Below are 23,758 nucleotides of genomic sequence, written 5' to 3'. Positions count from 1 at the left end.
TACTTGCCAAATAAAAATTCATATATTACGAGAAAGTACCAGTAACCTATTTTATTTTAACTCACCTGTTAGTCTGGAAAGTAATATCATATATTCAATTTAGATTAGTGGTAAAACTACAGTATTTAAATGAATTGTTAATCATCTTTTCTTGAAGAATGTATACAAATATATTATAACAGAAAATTAATGATGATCATAGATTACAATAATTGACAGATTTTAACTAGTTAAAATCTGTCAATTATCATAATCTATGATTATCATTAATTTTCTGTTATTACTGTGTATAATTCTTACAAAATAAGAATGTAATTAATTTTAAAAAAAATTATTTGTGTCTTGTTTGCAATTTCTGATTGAATAAATTAAATATAATTTCAGTCATTAATTTTTAGTATTTATTTTCAATATAACAATATTATCTAACACTTTTAATTTACCTAATGCAAAATACTGTACACTAAATTCACATATGTATTCAATTATTTTGAGGCTAAATTTTGTATTGTTTTTAAGACTTCTTCATCTTTCATATTTGATAGAGGCACACTGTCTTCCTTTCCAAAATCTGTAACAAAAAAATTATTTTTAATTTTTACATATCAACAAAGCAACTCATTGAACATCATTGACAGAATTTATAGTGACTATAAACTTATGATTCTTAATTAAAATAATGTAGTGAGCAAGATTTCTTTTAAAGAATGATATGAATGATACTTTTAATACCTGCAAAAAACAAACAAAACAAATATATATCCAACTTTTGATTACATGTAATGAGATATTAACTTAATGAAAGAGTATTTTGAAGATGTCATCTTTATAAAAGAAATTTTGCTAAATGTAAAGATCAAAATCTTTACATTTAGCAAATAAACTTACTTTCTCTGTTTAATTCCACATAAATTACAATGTGTTTTTCAGCTTATTAATATTATATTTGAAAGCATCAATTAATAATCTTATAATGTTTAATAAAAATCATATTTAACAGACTTTTAATACCAAAAATTATCAAAGTATATGCAGACAGGGCCAAAATTAAATAAAATACAGTTAACAGATGTTATTCTCTTAAGAAATTATATATTTATATAATACATACACAACATTGAGACAATAAAAGATATTTTGTAATTCACAATAGTGGTCAACATGGTCAGAAAGATTGGAGACCATTGACATACACCATATTTTATGGCATATAACAGAGGTGGGCAAGCAAGAGTTCAGTGGGAGCCGAAATGTAGGTTTTGCAAAATGCATGGGAGCCACAGTTCTGTACTGTCGTGGCGGATAGTATGGTAAGGCAGGGAAGGATAGGGTGTCCCCCATCCGGGTCGAGAACTTGTTTTAAAAGAATAGATTTGAAATGTCAATTTAATTTACTGCACCAACTTGGAAATAAATTACTAAATATTACATCTATATAATTACATATTTTCACAAAATTGTGGAAATAAAATTGTAAAAATAATAATAATAAGCAGAAATTAACACTTTCAACAAAAGCCGCATTTAACTCAAAAAGAGCCACATTTACCTATGGCATAGCATATAAGATGAAATAAAAACTTTCATCTTATATGCCATCTTATTTCACAAAACAAGGCTCAAAAATCACCCTGCATCTTATATGTGAATGAAGTTGTGATCTCCCTAGGCTAATGAATTTCACAGCCAGCCTTCAGTAGCTACAGATAACCTCTAACAGGTATAGTATAATGAGAATTTTTAGCTTAACTCTTCAATTATTATTATTAATTATTTTTTGATATAGCTAAACAGTTTTTGCATGTATTCATGTTAAATATTTTCCAGGTAAATTTTAATTGTAAATGATTTCTTTTAAACTCCTTTTTTCCTGATAAATAAGTGTGAATTCTACTTTTACTTCCTTAAGCTAGAATACAATAAATAAAGTTTGGGGCAAGTGTCAAAAGAATTAAATATGCTAAATACTTTTTCCTAAATATTCTGTATTGAAATGGGGTACACTTTATATGATATAAAATATGGTAACTTCACTGGAAATCAACATGTATAATAATTACATTTAAAATTTGTAAAAATAGATATTTTGATGATAATATAAATATCAAGATTATATTCATCAAAAACCCCAATAATGTAACTTTAACAAACAATTGAAAATGGTCAAAATCCAAAAGTTACTTAAATCGAATTTCACAATATCTTACTAAGTAAAAGCATAATTTTTTTTTGAGTTCAGTTTTATCAGTGACAATAAATATAAATGAACTATTATCAAAATATCAATTTTTTAAATGAAAACAAATCATTTACTTTTATTAAATATTCAGTAATTATAATTAAATTGCAATGGAAAAGCAAAATGATAAATAAATACAGAATAAATCGGTTAATTTTAATTTTTATATGTGATGATGAGAGTGCTGTAATCATCCCATTGAAATTGTTAGGTACAAAACTTATTCCATAACGTTTCTATATTCAACGGTTGACTCAACGGTGAGAGAACGTTTCTAAATGGACCATTGAGTTCTCCGTTGAGACTAGTGACGTCAGCGTTGTTTCACAGTTGCGCTCGACGACCTCAAAGACTGTTGATTATTCAACAAACTAACATGGCGGCTTCCACGAAAAAGTAAATTTCGCTTATAGAAACTATCCATTCGCTGCTGTGGATACTGTAACAGTGGACCGATTAATGAACGATCTGTTTATGATAAAGCATGTGATTGCATGATCATGTTGGATAATTTGGTCAATATTGAAATATTAAGATTTTTTTTATTTGTCCAAAATTGATTACGACCGATAGTTAGCCCTCTTTAATTCTTCCTAATGATATAAATATTCAAGAAATTAATTAAAATTATTAAAGAAAGACCCAGTATACAAGAAAATGATACAGATATGGGTTTATTTGAATTATTCGAATAATGGTTACGCGAGTTACTTTAATTATTTAGCAAAACAGTGACAATCGCCACCTTCTCGTTACTTAAGTCAGCCATCTTGAAAAGCGACCTCTCAACGAAAGCGTTTCTTTTTTCTGCAAAACGAGTCCCTCCATTGAATGTCACAACGGAAAATTCACTGTTGAGTCAATTATTGAATATAGAAATGTACAGATTGTTGGCCAACACAGAGTAATTCTTAATACAAACTAACTAAAAAATTAATATCATCACACAAATTCTTTTTGTAAATGTAAATTAAATGTGAATACACGTAAATAAAAAATTTATCATCTTTATTCAAGTATTGAAGAATCTCTTTAAGATTGTGTGTGTGCATTATCTAGTATTTATTGTGTACATCAGATAATTGAACCATAAAAAACATGCGATAGATAATGATGTAAGAAATCCTATATGTGATTTTGAGTAACCTTTTTGTTGCTAACTACATAATTTTCTAAAAAATAATAATAATTAGCTGATTTTAAACATTCAAAGTTGAATTTCAAATAATAAAAATTATTTCATTTTTAGTAGGCTAATTAAATTTCAATGAATAATACAAACATTATAACACTTTCAGCTCATTTGCTAACTAAACAATGTAATGAAACAATATCAATGATAATTACCAGATTTAGAATACAAAATAAAGCAAGAAATCTTATAAACATGCATTCCATTTCAAACATTGTAAGAAAGAATGTGAAAAAGTCATAAATTTGAAAATGAACATTATTTAAAATATTCTAATTTAAATAACCAATTTTTAATTTCAACTTTGTGTGCAAAACACTAAATAATTGATTACATTAGTGTTTTTGACCTTTTTCTAATAGTAGCACCCCCAACTTGATTATTTTTTCTTGCAGCACCCCTACTTTTTTTATCAACGTAGAGCTTATTACCCTTTTAGCAATACGTGTAAGAAGTGTTGTGACACTGCTCGGCACTGTATTTTGCAGCACCGGTACGGCCAAACGGATAAAATCCCAGACTGCAGGTACACGACTGCACCTTGTCAACAGTCAAGTTGCAATTTTCTGAGTTTTCTTCAGATTTGTAACTTATAAATAGGGACACACTCTTTTGCATAGAAAGTTTGGGGATACTATAGATTACCACTTATGGAATTTCGGGTCTTTGAGTATATATCTGAACTCAGGAGACCGAGACGAGTTCAACAATACCCTACTTTTGGACCGGAGACGAAAATTAATAAAGTTATCATACTTTTTTAAATGTGATGACGCAACTCCATCATCACGCGATGACAGGGAGTTGCGTCGCTCTCTCCACTAACTCGGTCTCACTATCGCGATCGGGATTCGCATCCCTTGCCATTAAAATTGCCTTTAGTAGACATTTCTCCCTCTTTTTTACTTTGTTCAAGAACTACCGTGAATCAATAACTAGTGACATTTAGCACATGGTGGCCTGCCGGCGGCTCCCCTCTGGGAGGTCAGTCAGGAGCACGAACAGTGGGAACGGCCGCCAGTTCGCTGCCATAAGATAACATTATCCGAAATGGCGATCGCGCGATGATTGGAAGTCGCGTCGCTCTCTCTGCTCTCGTATCACGTGTTTAACCCTACTGGAGATGACCGTAGTCCGACGTCATGGTTTGCAGACTTTACTGCAAGATGGCAGTACTAGCAACTATAGTGCTGTCTTCATGAGAGCATTAAAAAAGTATGGTAACTTAAAAAGTATGATAACTTTTTTATTTTTCGTATCCAGTCCAAAAATAGAGTACCGTTGAACCCGTCTCGGTCCCGAGTTCAAATATACAGTCAAAGTCCTGAAATTCCATAGGTGGTAATCTATAATACACCCGAAAGTTCTTCCAGTAGACAGATTGTCCATGTCTTGCGTTGCCTCATTCCCATTAATGACAATCTTAATGTGCATTTAAGATCATATTGTGTGCAATGTTTTAAATTTTAATTTAAGTATATAATGAGAATCTTATTTCAAGATATATGAATTGTTAAAGCATAATACTCACCATATCTAGCATAAACTTTAGGCTGGACACCGCTACATTCTCTAATTAGAATAGGAAACTGCGGGTTATTCTGTTTTAAGGGAACGTAATATTTCTCGATGAAATTTCTGCAAATCAATCACATATTCACTTTTAAATGTACACAACAATAACAACAAAACTAGAATTAGATTACCTTAAACCCTTGTTTATTACTAATTAAAGGCAATTATATTACGATAAGTATTTCTTAAATACGACACTTACCTTACACCTTGACTTTCGTTCGATTTCTGACACAAATGGATCCTCAATTCTTTCAGACGGGAACCGAATTTTATCATAGCTCTACCAGACGCCATGGCGGAAGTAGAAAATCCCGATCGAGGTGCCCCCTGTTGAATATTCGCGAAGGGAAGAATATATATTTTATTTATTTATTTATATAATTTACACATAAAAATAAATAAATAATTATAAAAATATACAAAAAGATTCATTTTTATGTTTGAAAGAATAATTATTTGTGGTGATTTTTTCGTACAATATATAATCTAGGGAAATATCAGTAGATTCACCGAAATTATTGTCTATCGACATATTTAATGAATTAATGTCTAATATTCAAAATTTTATCCTTATATAGATATAATAGAAGAATTAAATTATGAATGCCTTAAATAAGTTAAAAATTTTCTTGAAACGAATATAATTTTTTTTTTCCTAAAATAGTTAAACCAACTTCTACTAGATGGAGACACAAGATTTCGACGGATGCGTCTGGTCGACCTGCTTTAAAAAAACGTTGAATTTTTAATTATTTAAGTATAAAATTATGACTTAATGAGAAAAATTTTCTGTTAAAAATTTAAAATAAATATTCTTAAGATAAGTTTAAAATTAATAATTACAATTATTACAGATTAATCGTGTAAATTACTTAATAAACGTAAAATTTCAGTATATTTACTGATATTTCCCTGAACTACTTAATGAAATATGATTTTCACTTTTAAACATTTTAAATTAATTTTTATTACTATTTTTAAAACATTATTTTCCAAACAAACTATAAATTGATAAAATAAACGGTTTTACATACAAAAAAAATTATTAAAATTAATTATAGAGCTATTACATAAAAAATCCCTTCTGGGTTGATTAATTAACGATATTTCCCTCTCGAAAGGAAAATTTAAAATTATTTGGGGAATTTTTTCCCTTACGAAGATAGTTTTATAACGCATTATATAATAATTAAATTCTGTTTGACCTCAATAAAAATTAAGTTAATAGTTAAATAAAAGTGATATAATAGTGTATAACGGTAAAATTTTCTTTTACGGACTTTAATCATTACGTAAACATTTATTACTAAAGACTTTTGCTTAAGTGGCGTGAATTTTAACGCCGAGTACAAGCGAACAAACAATAATAAATCGGTAACGGGGGGTTGCTTTAAGCGTTAATACAAACAATAAAACATTCGAATGTTAATGAATTTGCGCGTATCTTGTATTATAGAGAGCTTAAACAGAGCATTCATTAAACGTAATGGCGATACTGGCAGAACGAGAGGTAGCGTTACGGCCTCCACTAACGGTTATCACGCGAGGGTGGAGTTAGAGAAACGACACGTTCGGGGTGAGGAAAGTCGAGTAAATGGATTCCAATTACAGAAATCACTTGTCGCTAAGCGCTTAGATGTGCACACGACTCCGCTGCGAAATGACGTAAATCTGTCACTAACTCAACGTTGGTCTGGGAGATAAAAAGAAAAGAGGAGCGTGACTCGAATGTCTTGCTAGACGTTCGACCCGCCACTTTATCCCGAGAAAGGGTAAAGTGCACTTAAACTCGGATCGTTTATCTAAACACCTGTCAACGTTTAATTTTAAAATATTATTTTTTAAAATACTATATAATCATTCGACTCGTAACTTCGTTTGTATTTATGCGGCGCGTTAAATAAAGTTGGTCGAACTCGTTGTATTTTTAGATTCGGTTACCGCCGATCGTAACCGGTTTTTTTTAATTGATTTTAATAATAATAAATCCATTTCTAGCCAATCAAATATTGCGAAATTGATACTTAATTAAGTATTTTCTGTATAAAATTAGCTTTTTTTTTTAAATAAAAAATTGAAATATTTAGACATAAAATCGATTTAATTAATAGAAAGAGGTTAATTAAATCTGAGAAAATTTTAGGAAATTTCTCATTTACAAATAATAAATGAGTATTAAGAATTTAATTTATTGTCGAGGAACTAGCAAATTGGAAATTTAAGTATTAATTAATGTAGCCTAAGCAAGAAAACAAGCAAATTATGTTTATAAGCTGTGAAGTGGATGCTTCCTTGCAATAACCTTTTGCTTAACTGAAGCGTTTACGCCTTTGAAACTGGTTTGGTTATAAAACTGCACATGTTTCGTTATAAAATTTTTAAAAATATAAATGAATTAATATATAATTTATTAATATTATATATGAATTGGTTTTGTTATTATATAGCTCACTAGAGCATGCAAAATTTTGAATCTCTTATATTTTATAAACATTGATAGAGAGTAATAATTATTATAAAATTTTAATGAAATTTCCTTATAAAATAATCTTGGAAGGAATTATAAGATTATCAAGAACCGGTAAAGTCCAGATATAATTTATTTTCCAAGCTTGTTACGAGAAGCACCAGCAAAGTGAACTGCAGGATGTGATAAGTTTAGAACAACAGAAGTCTACGTACAAGCAGGTAGGCTGGGAGGCACTCCCGCCGTGCCTGGCGGGAGGCACAACCCAGCTAATGCAATATGCGGACAACCCGGTGCGTCCGCTCCATCCGCAGGCAAGTAATGGTCAGTATGGGGGTGATTGATCTTCTATGCGCACTACTCTGCCTCCATCGAGGGGGAGAACCAAGATCTACATACAAACTTACCACCCTCGATCGTATCCATCAGTACTACATTTGTTTCATTGAAGGGATTTCCAAGCTTATCTATTAATTAATTCACCTCCAGATGATTTTTTTCCACCTAAATATCTTAGTAAACTCTCGGAATAACGCGCGAAAAAGAGGGGGCGAAAGTAAAAATAATGGCGGGATTACTAGCGCCACGATAATCGTCGTTGATGGAGGGAGATTAGAAAAATCGAGCCGTTTCCATAGTAAAAACTATTAGTGGTTCCTATTCTAAACCATTTTTACTTACACGTAAACTTATTGTTTAAGAATCTCGAAGATCGGGTGGGTAATTAATTGCTAAATGGGTTTCATTCTTCCATATTCAGATATCAAGGAAGAATGGAAGAATTACGTGGAACAATAAGTTTACGTGTTTTAGGCCCCCATTGCCTAAAACACGTAAACTTATTGTAGTATAAATTGCTCCTTGTTTGGAATTAGTAGATTTTACCTGAAAGTTGTGATAAGTTTGGTTTTGAGGCACATAGAAAATTAACGTAAACTTATTGTTTAAGTCTCGTGGGATCGAGTGGTTAATTAATTACTAAATGGGTTTCATTCATCCATTCTGTTAGCAGAAATGGGTCCTAATGGTTAGTAATTACGATAGGCCGAATACTTTTACACCTTAGAAAACGTAATTGCAAAACCGCAGCGAGGGGAGGATTAAGTGAAAAGCAGCGGCGATGAAGCGTACTTAAAGAGATTATTCTGTCGGGCCAACAATCGGAACGATGACGGGTCCGGATAGTTTCCGAGCACTTTTCAACGGGAACAAATCGGATTTCTCGATAACCGAAGCATCTATTGTGTCGTGACCTATTGAGTCGCACTTTAATCCGTGATTATAGACTGCTCGACACTCCTTGAACTGACGTAGCTCACACGTGTCCAAATCCACTTGTAGCGTGTCGTACTCGGCAGCTGTCCCGACTTTAACCCAAGCTTTCGCTTCTGTAGAAGAGAAAATTTATAGATCGTTTGTCGACTCGTTTAATGTATTCGACTTGACGCCGGTAAATGTGATCGGGTGACAGCGGTTCTACTCTCGCTGTGCTGCTGACTGGTTTATTATTTCGATAGCTCTCGACGCTTCGTACAACACTCGATACGCGTCGCGAGAACTCTTAGCGCTTTAGTAATCGAGTGCTTACAAATTCTTACTTTTTGTGGACTATACGACCTCTTTTATGCTAGTTTGACGTATGAATGTTTGGCCTTTATTACTTCTAAACTTTGGCATACGTTGAAAAAAACATCTTGTCGAATGCTTATAAATCTACTGTTCTTATAAATCCCATTAAATTAAGCAGATGTTTCTCTAAATTCCTAATTTTTAATTGTATACAATTTAACTATCCTGTTAATAAGTCAGTTAAGAGTTATTAAATTCAGTATAAATATAGTTTAAATTAATACAATATTTGTATTATTTCTATCGGAATAAGCGCTGTTGTTGGTGTTTTCTTTACTAAAGGATTATCGAAATTGTTTGTACTATTAAAATTTTTAAGATTAATAATAAATGAAAGAGTTATAGCAGATTAATAATTAACTACTTTCTTGGAAATCATTGGAACCCGCCTTTAATCAAAGATAATGTAGGATAGATTTCTACGACTCTAAGCTAGTAATATATTACACAGGCTATATTTTTACTATTTTAATACATGTATGGGCTATTTTATATTATTACTATATAGACTTACTATTATTATACTATGGGCCTATTTTTTATACTTAAGCGTATAAGGCTTCATATACTTGCATCACACGTTTGTACCTCGTATCTTGTTACTTTACTTTCTTGTCTTGTCTATATTTATACTTTACCTTTTTCACCTATTCACGGCACAGTCTATCCTAATTAAAGTTTCTATAATTCAGACTTTATTAAAAATTAACTATGAGAAAACCAAATTCAGAAATTTTTTCATACAACATTCCGGAACTTAAAAACAATTTTTTGTCATAGCCTTAAATATATAGTACCCGTTTTCTTATTAACACGACAATAAATTTCTATAAGACCTGAATGTTAATCTTCGAAAGTAAGCAGAACTGACATGGTTTCTAAACGGATCGTTTCGAATGGCGACTAATTTAAGAACTTAAATCCGGACCCACTTTCCAAACAACCTTACCGACTAATGATAAAAACCGAGAGACTATCCACCATAAAAAATTTTATGGGTTCTGCATCGAGAAAAGAAGTTTACGATTCCATTCTTTATCCATCCAGCCGGAGCACGAAGAGTGTTTGACTGTTTGACCATCAACAATAGTCTGGAGTGGACTAAATCTACGGCGACACAAACTACTGGCAACTCGACTCTAATTGTTGGCCCGGGTTTAACGACCAACCCCCTCTCAGCGGGACCCCAATAATTCACGGGAGCTCCGTAAACAACGCCGGACTCTACACCATACATATGGATGGGAGCTAAGAACGGCATTATTCACGGAAACGTTCGAGAACTAGTTGTCCATAAATCTGCATTGCACCGGATCGGGACGTGATATGTGTGACTCGTACGGGCCATTCTGGTAACAAATCTCGCCCTCCGTCCTCCACGTTCTGTCACCAGAGGGCAGCACCGAAATCGTCTCCCGTTTATCAAGTTCGGGTGTCGATCCCTTTGATTTACAATCGACCCGTGCATCGACTCCCTATTAAATCACTATAGATTTGGAATCCCCTCGGGCCTATTGATTACACTTCTACTCCAGGAACTAACAAACATGATGTATATTTTCTATCTTTTTTTACGTTCTTGTACGTTGGTAAAAACAATAAATAAATAAGTAAACACGATGTTTTAAGTATAAATAAAATAATTGGACGTAGTAGAGTCGTGATCGTATATCAAACGAAAGTAAATTTCAAAATTTGTAGCTTAAATCTTCTTAATTTAGGAATGGACCAAAACGGTCTAAAATATTATTATTTTGTTTTTTACATAAAATAATATGCTATCTCCGGGGACGTACTAACGAGAATTTATAGCCGACACGCTTCCAGGCGTCTATTTAACATTACGTGAAAGAAATTACAATTAAAAATAATTTCTACAACAAACTTTTAATAGTAATCATTACGTCACTACGAAAAAATTTCCGTAAAAATATAAGGATTTCAAATGTAAGAGTTTTAAATTAATATTATAAAATGTTGTAGATTCAAAAATCTTAAAGTGCATTCGTCTTGTCAGAATGGTGTACAAATAAAACAATTGATGTCATTTTACACTTTCCTATTACGAATAACGTCAGACTGACGTAAAATTATACAGTATTTTCACAAAATAAATTCACTTTTAGAGAATTAACATAAAATACAGCAGTTTTATTCTCTAAATCACAAAATTAAAGCACTAAATCTCATTTCTAAATGCATTTCTCCCCTTATTTTCCATGTTTCCTGATCAAGACTTGTAAATGAAACGTGCAATTTCGAGTAAGACATTAAAAATTAATGAAGTTTCCTTTCACAAGTAGATTTTTGAACCTTTATAAGAATACAATAATAATTAAAAAATTCAATATTTTTCTATATTTAAACATTTCTATAGTGTATGAATCAGTATACTTAAAAATGCCATTGTTATGTGGAATCTAAGAGCGAAGTAAATTGGCAAAATACCGCATTTCCAAAGAGAATTTTTCAGTTAAAGGATGCGTTAAGTAAAGGAATGATAACGTATTAACTAGAATAACTTGTAAAGGAGGAAAATAGTGTTGCATGCAAATGAAGAGATAAGTAATACGAGAGTGCTTATCTCGGAATTATAGGCGTGTAAGTAGATATCAATGTACAACGCCATAAACGAGATGTACTATCTGGAATAAAACATTGTCGGCACGACATATATTTTACAATAATTTGAGTACTTTTAAAATTTAAATGAAATGTTTTTGCAATAACTTCCGAGTAAATGAAGGCGTACGATTTACCAAAATACTGTACTTCATTGTTTCGCTGATTTACAACGTAGGCCTACTGATACTCGTTTGTAGGAAAATTAACACGTGTTTTTATAAGTATTTACTTAATAATTTCTTAACTGTAGTTAATACTGAAACGATAATAATGCTATAATTATTAGGCCATCAAGATCTAAACACAGTATTTGCCATAAAGCCGTGCCACAAACACTGTGTTTATAGGCCTACATGATTTTGAGTTCCATAAGTATAGTGTTATAAGTGTAGTCTAACCACAAAATACCGTATGACAATTCGTTTAGAATTATCGATTATGGCATTCGTGGAAATTGGCCCAATCGCTCCGCTCGTGTGTCAAACTTCCATTCATGCCGTAATCGCCTATATTATAAACTAATTGCATAATATACTTTTGTTTTTTTCTGTTAAATAATTGAATTTTTTAAAAAACTTATCTGAAACTTATAAAGCATGTGCATATGTCTACCACATATTAACAAATTTAACATAAGTTTTATACTAAATAATTTGTCGTACTTATAGCCTAATTTTTATACTAATTAAATAGCAATTTTCAAACAATAAAGACAGTAATTCATTTCCTTTATATTGATTTACTAGTTAAAATAACTATTGAATTTTAAAACGTGTTAGAGCGAATTGTTATACTGTAGTTGATTAGAAAGGCATATTTCTCGATAATTTCTGTAATTTCGCGTGTCTTATTGTAAACAAAAATATCTCTTTCTGATATTAAATATTGTATTTTTAATTCCTTCTGAATACATTACGAAAAGTTTTTTCTATCCAATCGGAAAGATACATCTGTTACATAATCATTTTCGTTGAATCAAAAAAATGAAATTTTATTCTATTAATTTTTGTTTTCAAATTTATATAATGCTTTAAAATAAATTTTTATAATTAAATTCGAAAACAAAAATTCACAATAGGATAATATTTCATTTTCTGATTCAACGAAAATGATTGTCTAACAGATGTATTTTTACGATTCACTGGAAAAAGTGAAGTAAATTATACACTATATTTTATGTAAATTTTTAATATTTATTATATTAATTAAATTTTATATGCTGTAAGTTTCGCCTATTTGTGTTTTTAATAATTATTAAAAATTTTCTAATAATTTATAGAAGCTTTTATATAAGTTTTATGTTGAACAGTTTATACATTTACATATACAGCAATTTACTTGAGTTTTATATAAATTTTTGAAGATAATAGTCCTTGTCGTTTAAATTATTAAAGGACTGAACTATATAAAGGTACTTAAATAATTAAAATTGTAAAGATAAAGAGGTGTAGGATACAATAAAATATCTTCCTGTTCTCACCTTTGAAGTACCAGTCGTCGTTATGTTTCTATAGAAATAGAATTCGCACGAAAATAGTAATTCTTAAAGAAGCAATGGCGATAAATATATTTTTTTAGAGAAGCCATTAAGCGGATTTCTATCTGCGTATTATAAAATGGGACGTGGGAAAGTCGGTGATTACGCAAGAGGACCATTAGGTGCATCGGGCCGTGAAAACATCTCACGTGAGCACGTGGCTTCCTACCGTTACTTCTGACTGCGTACAATAAAGTTCGGCGCTGTTGTTAGTTCTGGCACTACAAAAGGATAGAGGGGGATGGCGACAATACAAGTACGAAAAAATAGATCGGAATCAGAATGGAATTATCATAGTCGTATTCATATCGACTGCACAGTAAGTCAACGCAATATGGATTCCGTTGGCGAGAGTAAATCCGGAACCCCGGGTTACCAAAACATGGCATCTTTATTCTGCCCCGCGGTCAAATTCTGTAGCACAGCCGCTGTTCTCAACAACCGACGATTTGGCACGTGCAAATCGCGACCACTGGTACATTCATCATCTCAATGGAATCTCAGCACTGCACATGTAATGAAAAGGAAGCATAAAGACATCGGTATAATAACAATAGGACTTTTTCTCATATTCTTTTCCTTCTGTGCTTTCCCATAGATGGATGTGGTGGGAATGGAATGTTAATCGCCGATTCATATCTGACTATAAACATCTTCATTCCGTAACTGCCGTCGCTCTATGAAAAATTCCCTTTCGAAAGGTTCGAATATTTCCTCTAGAAACGTTCGATCCGCTCTTTAATGTAATGCATACTCCAGCTTATTCGTAGTAATCTGAATTTAAAGCTAATTGTTACGAAAATTTTTAATAGGTTTTGGAAGTTAAACGAATCCGTTAAAGCTCTGGTCTTCATTTACCATCTTTAACATGGCTTTAACTCTTTATTCTTGGTAGCTTACTTTTAAAAAATGTCGTTGAGGATGATGTTTACGTAACGAAGCTTTAAACTAACGAAGAAAACAGTTTACGGTTATTTATTTTGAATCTTTCTCATTTTATAATTTCCCAAAATTTGGAGAGAAATGTTAATATAAGGCATAGCATTCTTTCCTAATGATCGATTCTTTCAAAATTATTGATCAAATTAGATCATTTAGCTTCTGATATTTTGACTTATCTTTATTATCAGTAACTAATTAGACGAATATTTGCAGTATTTTCGATTAAAATATTCGTTTATCAAGAAGATATACTGTATGTAATATAGGAGGAAGGTAAGCAGAATAAGCCATTAATAGAAAAACTTAATTTATAATTAAGCATTGAAATGTAATGTCTACCAAAAGTTACTTGTATTATAGACTACGTGAAATGTATTCACGCTCCCAATAGCAACTACAAAGATAATTTAAATTACAAAATTTGTTTACATTTTCCTTCCTAGTAAACCTTCTAATATACATACGTTCAAATACAGATCTATACTTAATGCAAAGTCTGCATGTGAAGTTCATAGAACACCTCTTATGAACTGCCGAATATATAATATAATAAAAAATATATAAAAAGATAATATACTCCTATATACTTATTATATTATATGTAGACTAATTATATATTCGGTATTTCATAAGATTTTAAACAAAATAAAAAATAAATTCGATTTGTTCTCTCCAAAAACAACAAATGTTTCAACATTAATAAAACGAGTAAAAATAAACCAGCAACGAGTTGCTCAACTTTCCCGGCAACATTTGAAATTTTGGTGGCACCATCTGTTATCATATTTTTTTAAAATTTTTATATTTTTAACTATTACGAAATGGCAAAAAGCTTAATTTTGAGGGTAGGGGTGAGTTTTATAAAAAAACTGTAAGTGATAACGAGTAAAATCGTCATTAAGTCTGACCCTAACTGGAGATATACACGACCCCATTATCTCCCTACCCCTCGATCTTTAATCCCTAATACCAAAATTTAATAGCTTCAATCCCTATAATAAACAAACCTCCCTGTAAAATTTCAGAAATTTTCGACAAAAGCACAAGAGTTATTAAGCTTTAAACAGGGTGAACAAAATCGTCCCGCACTAACATCCATATATACAGAAAAATTCCGATGATTATTATTATTATTATTATTATTATTATTATTATTTTACATTTGTCGACGTTTTAAGGTGTCCTAAGTCCAAAAACGTAAAAATCTTAGGGGTCATGTTTTGACGGATCGCCATACTTTTCCTCTGGGAAAGTAACTAGTAAATATAAAGCATAATATAGCGTAACTCGCCCAATCAACTTGATATATTAACTGTATAATGTTATTAACAAAACATTAAATTGTATGGTTTTCAATCCGTTAAACAATAATTCCGTCATTTACTAAAAATTTCAAAAGTTAACTCATTTTTTCTGGTGTTTCGCTCACGAATTTCAAAGATTTTTTAGTACTACAACTTACCTATAAATTTCCACTGTCGCCTGTCTGTCTGTCTGTCCTTCCTTAATCTCGAGAACGGAGTTAGATATATGAAAGCTGAAACAAGAAATGAAAAGATTAAGGTTAGGAGGCCCCGATTAACTATATACGAACTTCCTGTCCAAACCGAAAATCACGTTATTTCAATTCAAAAATTTTTCCCGGAAAAAAGTTAGATAAAACTAGTCGTGAAGGTCATCTAACGGGAAAGTATGACGTAAAGGGGCAAGTCACTATTAATTAATTTAAGGTGGATAGTATATATTTTAATTTTAAAAAATTATTAAAAATATGATTAAAACTTACAGCCTGGCATTGTGACGATGTCACAATAAATGATTGCTCGTTATAGCTATACTTTTGTTACTTATACTGGAGACGAATCAAATAGTGTTGTAATTCAAATAATTATATTCTGGGCATACTGTAAGCGTCTGAAATTTTTCTGCATTTATTCACGTCTCATATTTTACAATTGAATCTTAGAAATAATGGATTATTGGTAAGATTCAACTCTAAGAACACTAAAAAGGTATAGAAAGAGAAACTAATAAACTAATAATTTAGTTCGCTTAATTAGTGCTGCACTCCTTACTTGCATTACTTACTTTACTTGCATTATTTACACAAAATAAGTAATAAATCCATTAACCTAATCTATTCTTTTTACTAAGTTAGTAAACAACTTAAGTTGATTAAGTTGATTACTAACTTAGTAAAATAGTATAAATTATGTTAAGTAATGACTTGTATTTTGTCAATATAATAATTATGAATATGGTCTCAGGTTTTAAAGGTACAGTACCTAGCAACTAATGAATTAAGTTAGTTACTACAGCATAATGAAAACTTAATAACTGTGGGTTATACATGTATATAATGTTAATTACGATTTATCATAATAATTTCAATTATTAATATCACATCTAATATTTTAAACTGACATACAGTTTAAAATATTAAGTTACACTTATTTCTGAAATGGTCAGTGACTTATCTAAAGATTTCCTCTTCGCAGAGGATGATCTAACATTTCATAAGGTTTGATTTAGACTAGACCGTATTTGTGAAGGGTTAGACTTCTGTGCAAACTAATCTTCGCTTCGGGTAAGTATCCGACTGGTATTATTTCTGATTTTTAACATAAGTAATCATTATTATTAAGGAAACTTAGACAAACTGGGACAATGGGGAAGAGGGAGTAAAAACTTCAAGAAAAATAGTGGATGTAGTTTATGGACAGTCCCTAAATTACAGGTTTATTTTTTAGTAAGTGATAATTTTTAAATTTCTTTTATTGATTTTGCTTATACATTTCTCGTCTTTTATAAAAATACAGGGTATTTGTAATTGATTACGATCCAACTCACCTCTTTCTGGTCCAGTATATTTATGTTTAGGCCAAAGCCCGAAATTAGCTTGGACTTTAGCTAGTTAACTTATTTAAACTCCAAAATAAAAACGTATTTTCAGCCTTGTGCTTTACATTTCGGGGTCTGGCTAACCAATTCCGGTATCGTCCAGAAAATATTGACCAGAAATGTCTTCTTTAAACAAAAAAATTAAAAATAAATGTTTATTTAAGCTTTAACTATTAAAAGCTTATAAGTAGAAACCTGTTCAAAAATTTTTATTATAATTTAGAAAAGTGTGAAAGTTCTTAATACATTGTTAGACATTGATAGAAAAGTCCAAAGTTGGTAAAAAAAATGTACAATAAGTAAGACTAACAAATTTTCAGAACGGTATATTGATTATGATTCTTATATAACGCTGAATTACTTCAAATTTACTATGACATAATGTAATTTTAATATAATAATGCAGCATCTAAACTGGTGCAACCGTCAGTAATAAAAATCAAATTTTAACAATAATTCGTAAGTTCAAAGCATTTTTCTTTCGTGAAAATGTGGTAAAGTAGAGAAAATAGTGCAATTTTCACATTTATCTTGCAACAATGTACAGTACTTAACGTATCATTAAATCATATCTCTCTTCGATTGTTTTATTCTATCCATTTCATACTGTATGACTTCTCTCCTCAAAATCGACATCTTTTAAGAAAGAAAAGATGTTTGAAATAATAAATACAGTATTAGAACACGAACAGCTTGCAATGACACTCTTGCTCAAGAACAGAATGGCAGCAAATTGGCCCTAATATGTCTGTAACATATCCGTTAGACGTAACATGACGCGTTTTGGCCAGTCATCGTCAACAAAATTCCGAATTGGCCAGATAAATCTCGAAGTGACAAATGTTTAGCACGTGCATCGGACATTGGCCGATTTGTTTGGCCAATGTACGAACTGGCTGGCCAACTCATGATTTGCCAATGCCAGACACTCAGTAGCGGATTTATAAAAGGGATAGTAGGGCTTGAGCCCAGGACTCCCAACTTTTAGGGGGTCACAAGGCACAACGAAAGTATTCAATTGTTAGCTATCAATATTATTTTAATTTATTAGGCCCTAAATATATACACAATTACATCTATAATTTAAAAATGAATTAGATTATTATAATTTAATATTTAATAATTTAAAACCTTTACACAAACCAGAAGGGAAAGAAGAAAAACTCGAAATATAGGAATACAATACTTTTCAAATTACAACGATAATTTTAATTCGGCATTTTATTAGCATATTTTCTAGTCTGATTTTACGTGAATTTTAAGTTTCTGCGTAGTTTTTTTTTTCTCCTTAAATTATTTATTTATTTGATATAACGTAAATAAAAGTAAGATAAAAAATAAAATAAAATAAATATATATTTTTATTTATTAGCTAAAATGAATAAAATAAATATCAAATACATAAAAATTAGCATTTGTAAATCAAATTTTAAATAGATTCTTAGCTTTTGTATTTTAAAATAGTAGATGTAAACGTTTATTAAGAAAAGTTATTGATCGTTACTTTGCTAAATATTATGTTCTTTTATTATAATTATTTTAATAGTTCGTTTAAAGTGATATTTTTTAATAATAGAGACAGCTGAGTTATTATATATTTATACAGTATACTGTATTATATTTAAAATCTGACTTTAAAACAGTTCAATGAGAGAACGAATGAAACAATTACGCACGTAATTCCATTATAAAAATTTTCTTTTTATCGCAACGTACAAAACGTTTTCAGAGATAATTTTAATATTAAAGATATAAAAGAATACTCAAAAAAATTAAACAGGCTATAAATATATTCCATTCGCTATGTTTATTTATTTTTGGTGTGTTTAGTAAGACTATGACTATAGTTTTGAAACAGTTAAAACCGTTTTTTTTTACAAAATTTTTGAAACTTTACGTTTAATTTTTTTTTATTCAAATCATCCGCGTTTTTTTCTTTATGATGACAATATTCTCATCTTTATCAAACATCTGGCGATTAGCAAACAATAACACTAACTATATGCTATGCGAATTGTTATTTTTTTATGAAGAAAAAGGAAAAGGAACGTCTTTTAAATGCCTTCACTAACGAACATCGACAAAATATCTGTTGAAGCAGCAACAAAACCAAAGCCGATAGCTAATCAGTGTTATTCATGAAGCAAAGTGCGGTTACTTTATTTTCTCGTCTATAATTTCCGTACTTATATCTACCCGCCTGTTAGTCTATTCAGTAGATACTGACTGCGCTAAATTTGGCTAACAATCGGCTTGATTTTCCGCCATCATTCGCTTCGCTTAGCACGTTGCATGTTAGGTGCAGCAAACTGGCTTGACATTTGCTATTGACGTCTTGCCCGAACATCATACATCAACTCCATTGAAAATCGTTGCGGGTCTGTCGTCGTATCATCCAGCTGCAGTATCGTATAGTCGGTTGGGTTGTATGGACCGTCGATTGCTCGCATCTACAGTATCTATAGACAGATTCAAAATAAAAAAAAATTAGTTCGGATCATTAAACTCAAATGTCAACTCAAATCTATACCAAGTGATGAATGAACCAATTACCAATTAATATCCCCAATAAGTGGAGAGGGAGAAAGTAAAATAGATTTATCATATAACGGAGATGGTCAAACCTTTCATAACATTTCAGCTAACTCGGAGATGTCCAAATATTGAATATATTCTCCCATAGACTAAAAAGCGAGATATTAGACGTTGATTTACGACGTGACTCGTTAATAGATTAATGACTAAATTAAGTTTGAACTGATGAAAGTGATATAAGAATAATTGAAGCAAAGTCCTTTTTTTCACTAGAAATATATTAATCTTCAATTTTTACAATAGATTTATTTTAAATAAAATTAAATTGGTGAATTTTAAATATAATCTTAGCTATTTAACACTGTTTAAATTTGATGAAACGATATAGCCTAGTTCGTGCAATAATCTAAGCGTTTTTTGTTAATTTAAAAGTAGTTTTTTTATTATTTTTCATCCTGCATTTCATTTAAAGATGAAGTTTTATTTTTATTAAAACAAAAAAATTTAAATAATTATAAGCATTTACTTTCGAAATGTCACCAAAAATATGAAATTTAAAACCATATCTAAATGTAATTCGACGTGGTGCCATCTGTTGCTGACTTTTGTCTCGCTCTTAGCAAATATTCAAGCATATTTAAAGTTTTATGTCTTAAATGATTCTTATGACAATAATATATAACTAAAAATTATTCAACAATTAAACGAATTAAATATCGTTAAAAACTCTTTTAAATTGTAAAAACGAATTTAAATATTAAATACGCTGTGTATATTATTAATAATTGCGTAGAGAATTACTTATTAGCAGTATTTTTTAAGATTTTAGTCACTTATATAGTCTTGTGTTATACATAAATGTTACAATTTTATTAGCTTAGATCTACATTTTATGCATTCAATTAATTCAAATAAAATCCTCTAGAATTAGATAAGGTTAATAGAGATTACTTCATACAGAAATTTTATTTTGTTCCTATCACTCGATCTATGTTATTAAGATAAATTTAATGAGAATCTATTTAATAATTAAATTATGAGAGAAAATTCTTTCGGAATTTTACGTAGCCTATATTATCTCTTAATTTAATGCAATCAATTCTTGCTTATTTTATCCTATTAAAAAATACCAGTCAGTTTAACTACGACCAGATTTCGTTCCTTATATTATTTAAATTTTAATTATGCAGTCAATTATTACGATGAATTAAAGCAGCTATTATTTGGTTTTATAGCAGTTGAATCAAATGCAAAATTGAACCTAGAAGTCACTGAAGAGAGGAGAAAAAAAAAACAATGGTTTCACCACGAGGGATCAGAACACACCCACATGACCTGATGGTTGGGCGGACTTGGCGACTCGCAGCGCCCACATCTCTCCGCCCACTGTCTCGGCCCCACCCCAATTGAGGGTCCCACCCCTTGCCTAAAAAAATAAATAAATAAAAAAATAAAAGAGTATAGTCTGTGTGTGGTCTCTAACATTACACAACTGAGAAGCAGATAGAAAGCACTTTTATCTGAATCGGAGTCTTGATTTCTGTCGACATGCTAGAATCAAATAAAATAAATTTAATTTTCTATTAAAAATAAATCTTCAAAAAGAGTTTGGGCAGTAGACAGTCTTGATGTGAACGAAATAAAGTATTATTTTCTTTCCCTGAAAAGAGAAGAACAAACACTAGTTCTAGTTAAGCGATATAGAAATTTAAACGGACCTATATGCATATTCAAATTAAAAGATCGATGAGCTTGATATCTATCTTTATATAGAAGATGTCAGGTAAATTAAATTTGGTCGAGTTCCCACGCCACCTCATGCTCCAGTGGCTCTTATGGATGGCATGTTGCTCCATCTGCTTCTCCTCCGCAGTAGGCCTGGCTAATAATGAACTGTCGGAGTTCCGGCATTCACTGCTGGATGTTTCTCCGAGTCCGAACCTCAGGTGTTACCTCTATATGCTTATAGAAATATCTCTTTGTTGGAGAGTTCTCAGGAAGGTGTGTATGTATGAAAGGTTAAATATTAAGTATTGAATATGAAAAGGTCTTCACATGTTCGATTTCTTTTCTTCCCATAGAAATATCCTTGTTTGTTGGTGTTGTCTGAAAGGCTCTCGAATCGAATCCGATGGATTAACGGACTCTCACGTAACAATTGATTTTCCCTTTCTTAAGATTTTATCCTAATATTTTGCCATACAAGATATGTTCTATACCAGGGGTGTCCAACCCGAAGCCCGCGGGCCGCATGCGGCCCAATGAACGTGTAAACAAAACCGACAAATTTTTAAATTTTATTTTTATTTATTAATTTCAACGGCATAAATTCAAAAAGAAGTTTCACAAAGCCGTAAACCTTTATACATATTTTATTTTTGAGTGGAAAGGAAATGTTTTCAAATACTTGAAAATGTGTGAATGGGGAAGGAATACTAAATAAAGCTGGAGTTGTGGCTCAAAGGATTATAGACCCAAATTTAGGGAATGGAGAGAAATGCCAAAAGATAAAAAGTAGTGAGAAAGGTTAAATAGATCTTCTGTTATGCAGATATTGACGCTTAATTTTCCAACCTTCCTCACTTCTTTATCTTTTGTCCTTGCATTTGGGTCTATAATCCTTTGAGTTCCAAGTCCAGCTTTATTTAGTATTCCTTCGTGTTGCAAGATTTGGCTACTTTGCGCCAAATTTGGCTACCCATTTTTTCAGTCTGACTTATAAAATATCATTTGGCGCATTGGTTACTTTTTGGGCTACATATTATTTATAAATATATTAGTCGAATAAAAATGCACTTTAAAATGGTGTTTCGTCGCTTTTTATTAATTGGAGACCCAAATAAAACAAATATTTCTGTTTTTCATATAAATTTTTGTTTGTCTCCTTTATAATAAATGAATTTATCTATTTCTAAGTAAAAATTGAAAGTGTCTGTAGAAGTAATTTTTTTAAATATCCTTTTTCCTGATAAAGTTTTAATACTTATTACTATAATCTAGACATGTTAATCCTTAAATATACAAGTATATTTAAGGATTGAGCCACAAGTATATACAAGATACTTGTGGCCCAAAACTCCATGACTCCTTTTAATGTGGCCCAGAGAAACAAAAAGGTTGGACACCCCTGTTCTAGAAAATGTATTTTATGTATTTTATAATGAAATAGAAAATGTATTTTATAAAAGAAATAAAACTATTTTTAGTTTCGATATGTTAAAAATCGATTACTAGTACTGTATAATCTTATATAATCACGAGAATTTATATCTTTTGAATGGCCTAAGTAGGTTTTCTCAATTAACTTGTAAGTATTTCATTCGAACAGACTATTGTATGACCAAAAGTCTCTTTTAACTTACTTAAAATCAAATCTATATTCATAAGCTTCAATAAATCTTTAAATGTAGATTTGTTTTCAATCTAAAATATATTCTATTCCTTTAGAAATAAACCAATTTGTTTAATTAACATGATTAAATCTGTAAATTGATAATAGTTAACTTTCATTTTTAACATAAATTTAATAAGACTAGAAATGGATCAATGACTGAATTTTTTAGTATAAAGGCCTTACTTTTTTAATAATGTTAATCAAAGAATAAAATTATCAATATAATTTCGAAATAAATTAATATATATTTTATTATTAATTTATTTTTGCAGTTTCAACCTTTACCTTCCTTCGAGAATTATTGATAATATAGAAAGTTTAAATATAGGCCTAGACAAATATTTCAAAAACAAAAAGTTGTTCAAAAAATTAATTTTAGTATTTTAGGTTTATATTTGTATAAAAACTTCTATAAGTTTATTTTTTCGCTCCCTTTTATAAAGAAAATTCCAAAATACATCAGCCTAATCAATTTCGATAAGTCTATGTATGTACTGCTTGTAGTGTAGTATAAAAACTATTCATTTTTATACTAAAATGCCCACGTTTTCTATGAAAAATTAATTTTTCGTGTTTTATTAAGTTGTTTTTTTTTATCATTTCTATTTGAGAACCTTTTAGTTGCTAAATAATAAAGATTTTATAGTAATGTATTTACAGTATATTCAGTAGTGTTATATATATTTATATTCATGTTTAGTCCTTATAAATTTTAAATA

The 23,758-nt window shown here is 30.4% G+C and overlaps 1 protein-coding gene across 1 annotated transcript; it reads right to left on the bottom strand.

Annotated features, from left to right (window-relative positions):
• Window positions 1-378: 378 nt before the first annotated feature.
• On the bottom strand, window positions 379-5,336 carry ND-B8 (NADH dehydrogenase (ubiquinone) B8 subunit). Its single transcript, XM_067267969.1, has 3 exons — window positions 5,209-5,336; window positions 4,963-5,069; window positions 379-571 (listed from the first exon to the last, which is right to left on the bottom strand). Exons 1-3 carry the CDS (start codon window positions 5,301-5,303, stop codon window positions 486-488), a joined length of 288 nt encoding a protein of 95 aa, XP_067124070.1. The 5' UTR covers window positions 5,304-5,336; the 3' UTR covers window positions 379-485.
• Between the last annotated feature and the right edge of the window lie 18,422 nt (window positions 5,337-23,758).

Source organism: Centruroides vittatus, unplaced genomic scaffold (assembly GCF_030686945.1).
Source record: "Centruroides vittatus isolate TY-2023 unplaced genomic scaffold, ASM3068694v2 contig_3125, whole genome shotgun sequence".
Lineage (NCBI taxonomy): Eukaryota > Metazoa > Arthropoda > Arachnida > Scorpiones > Buthidae > Centruroides > Centruroides vittatus.
This window is presented reverse-complemented; position numbering and strand designations above follow the sequence as displayed.

Excerpts from the sequence above, each read along its gene's own strand:
- ND-B8 (XM_067267969.1), bottom strand. The coding sequence starts at position 5,303 with ATGGCGTCTGGTAGAGCTATGATAAAATTCGGTTCCCGTCTGAAAGAA. Across the intron at positions 5,070-5,208 it reads AACGAAAGTCAAGGTGTAAG|AAATTTCATCGAGAAATATT; the intron begins GTAAGTGTCGTA and ends ATTGATTTGCAG. Across the intron at positions 572-4,962 it reads TAAAGTTTATGCTAGATATG|ATTTTGGAAAGGAAGACAGT; the intron begins GTGAGTATTATG and ends TTTTTGTTACAG.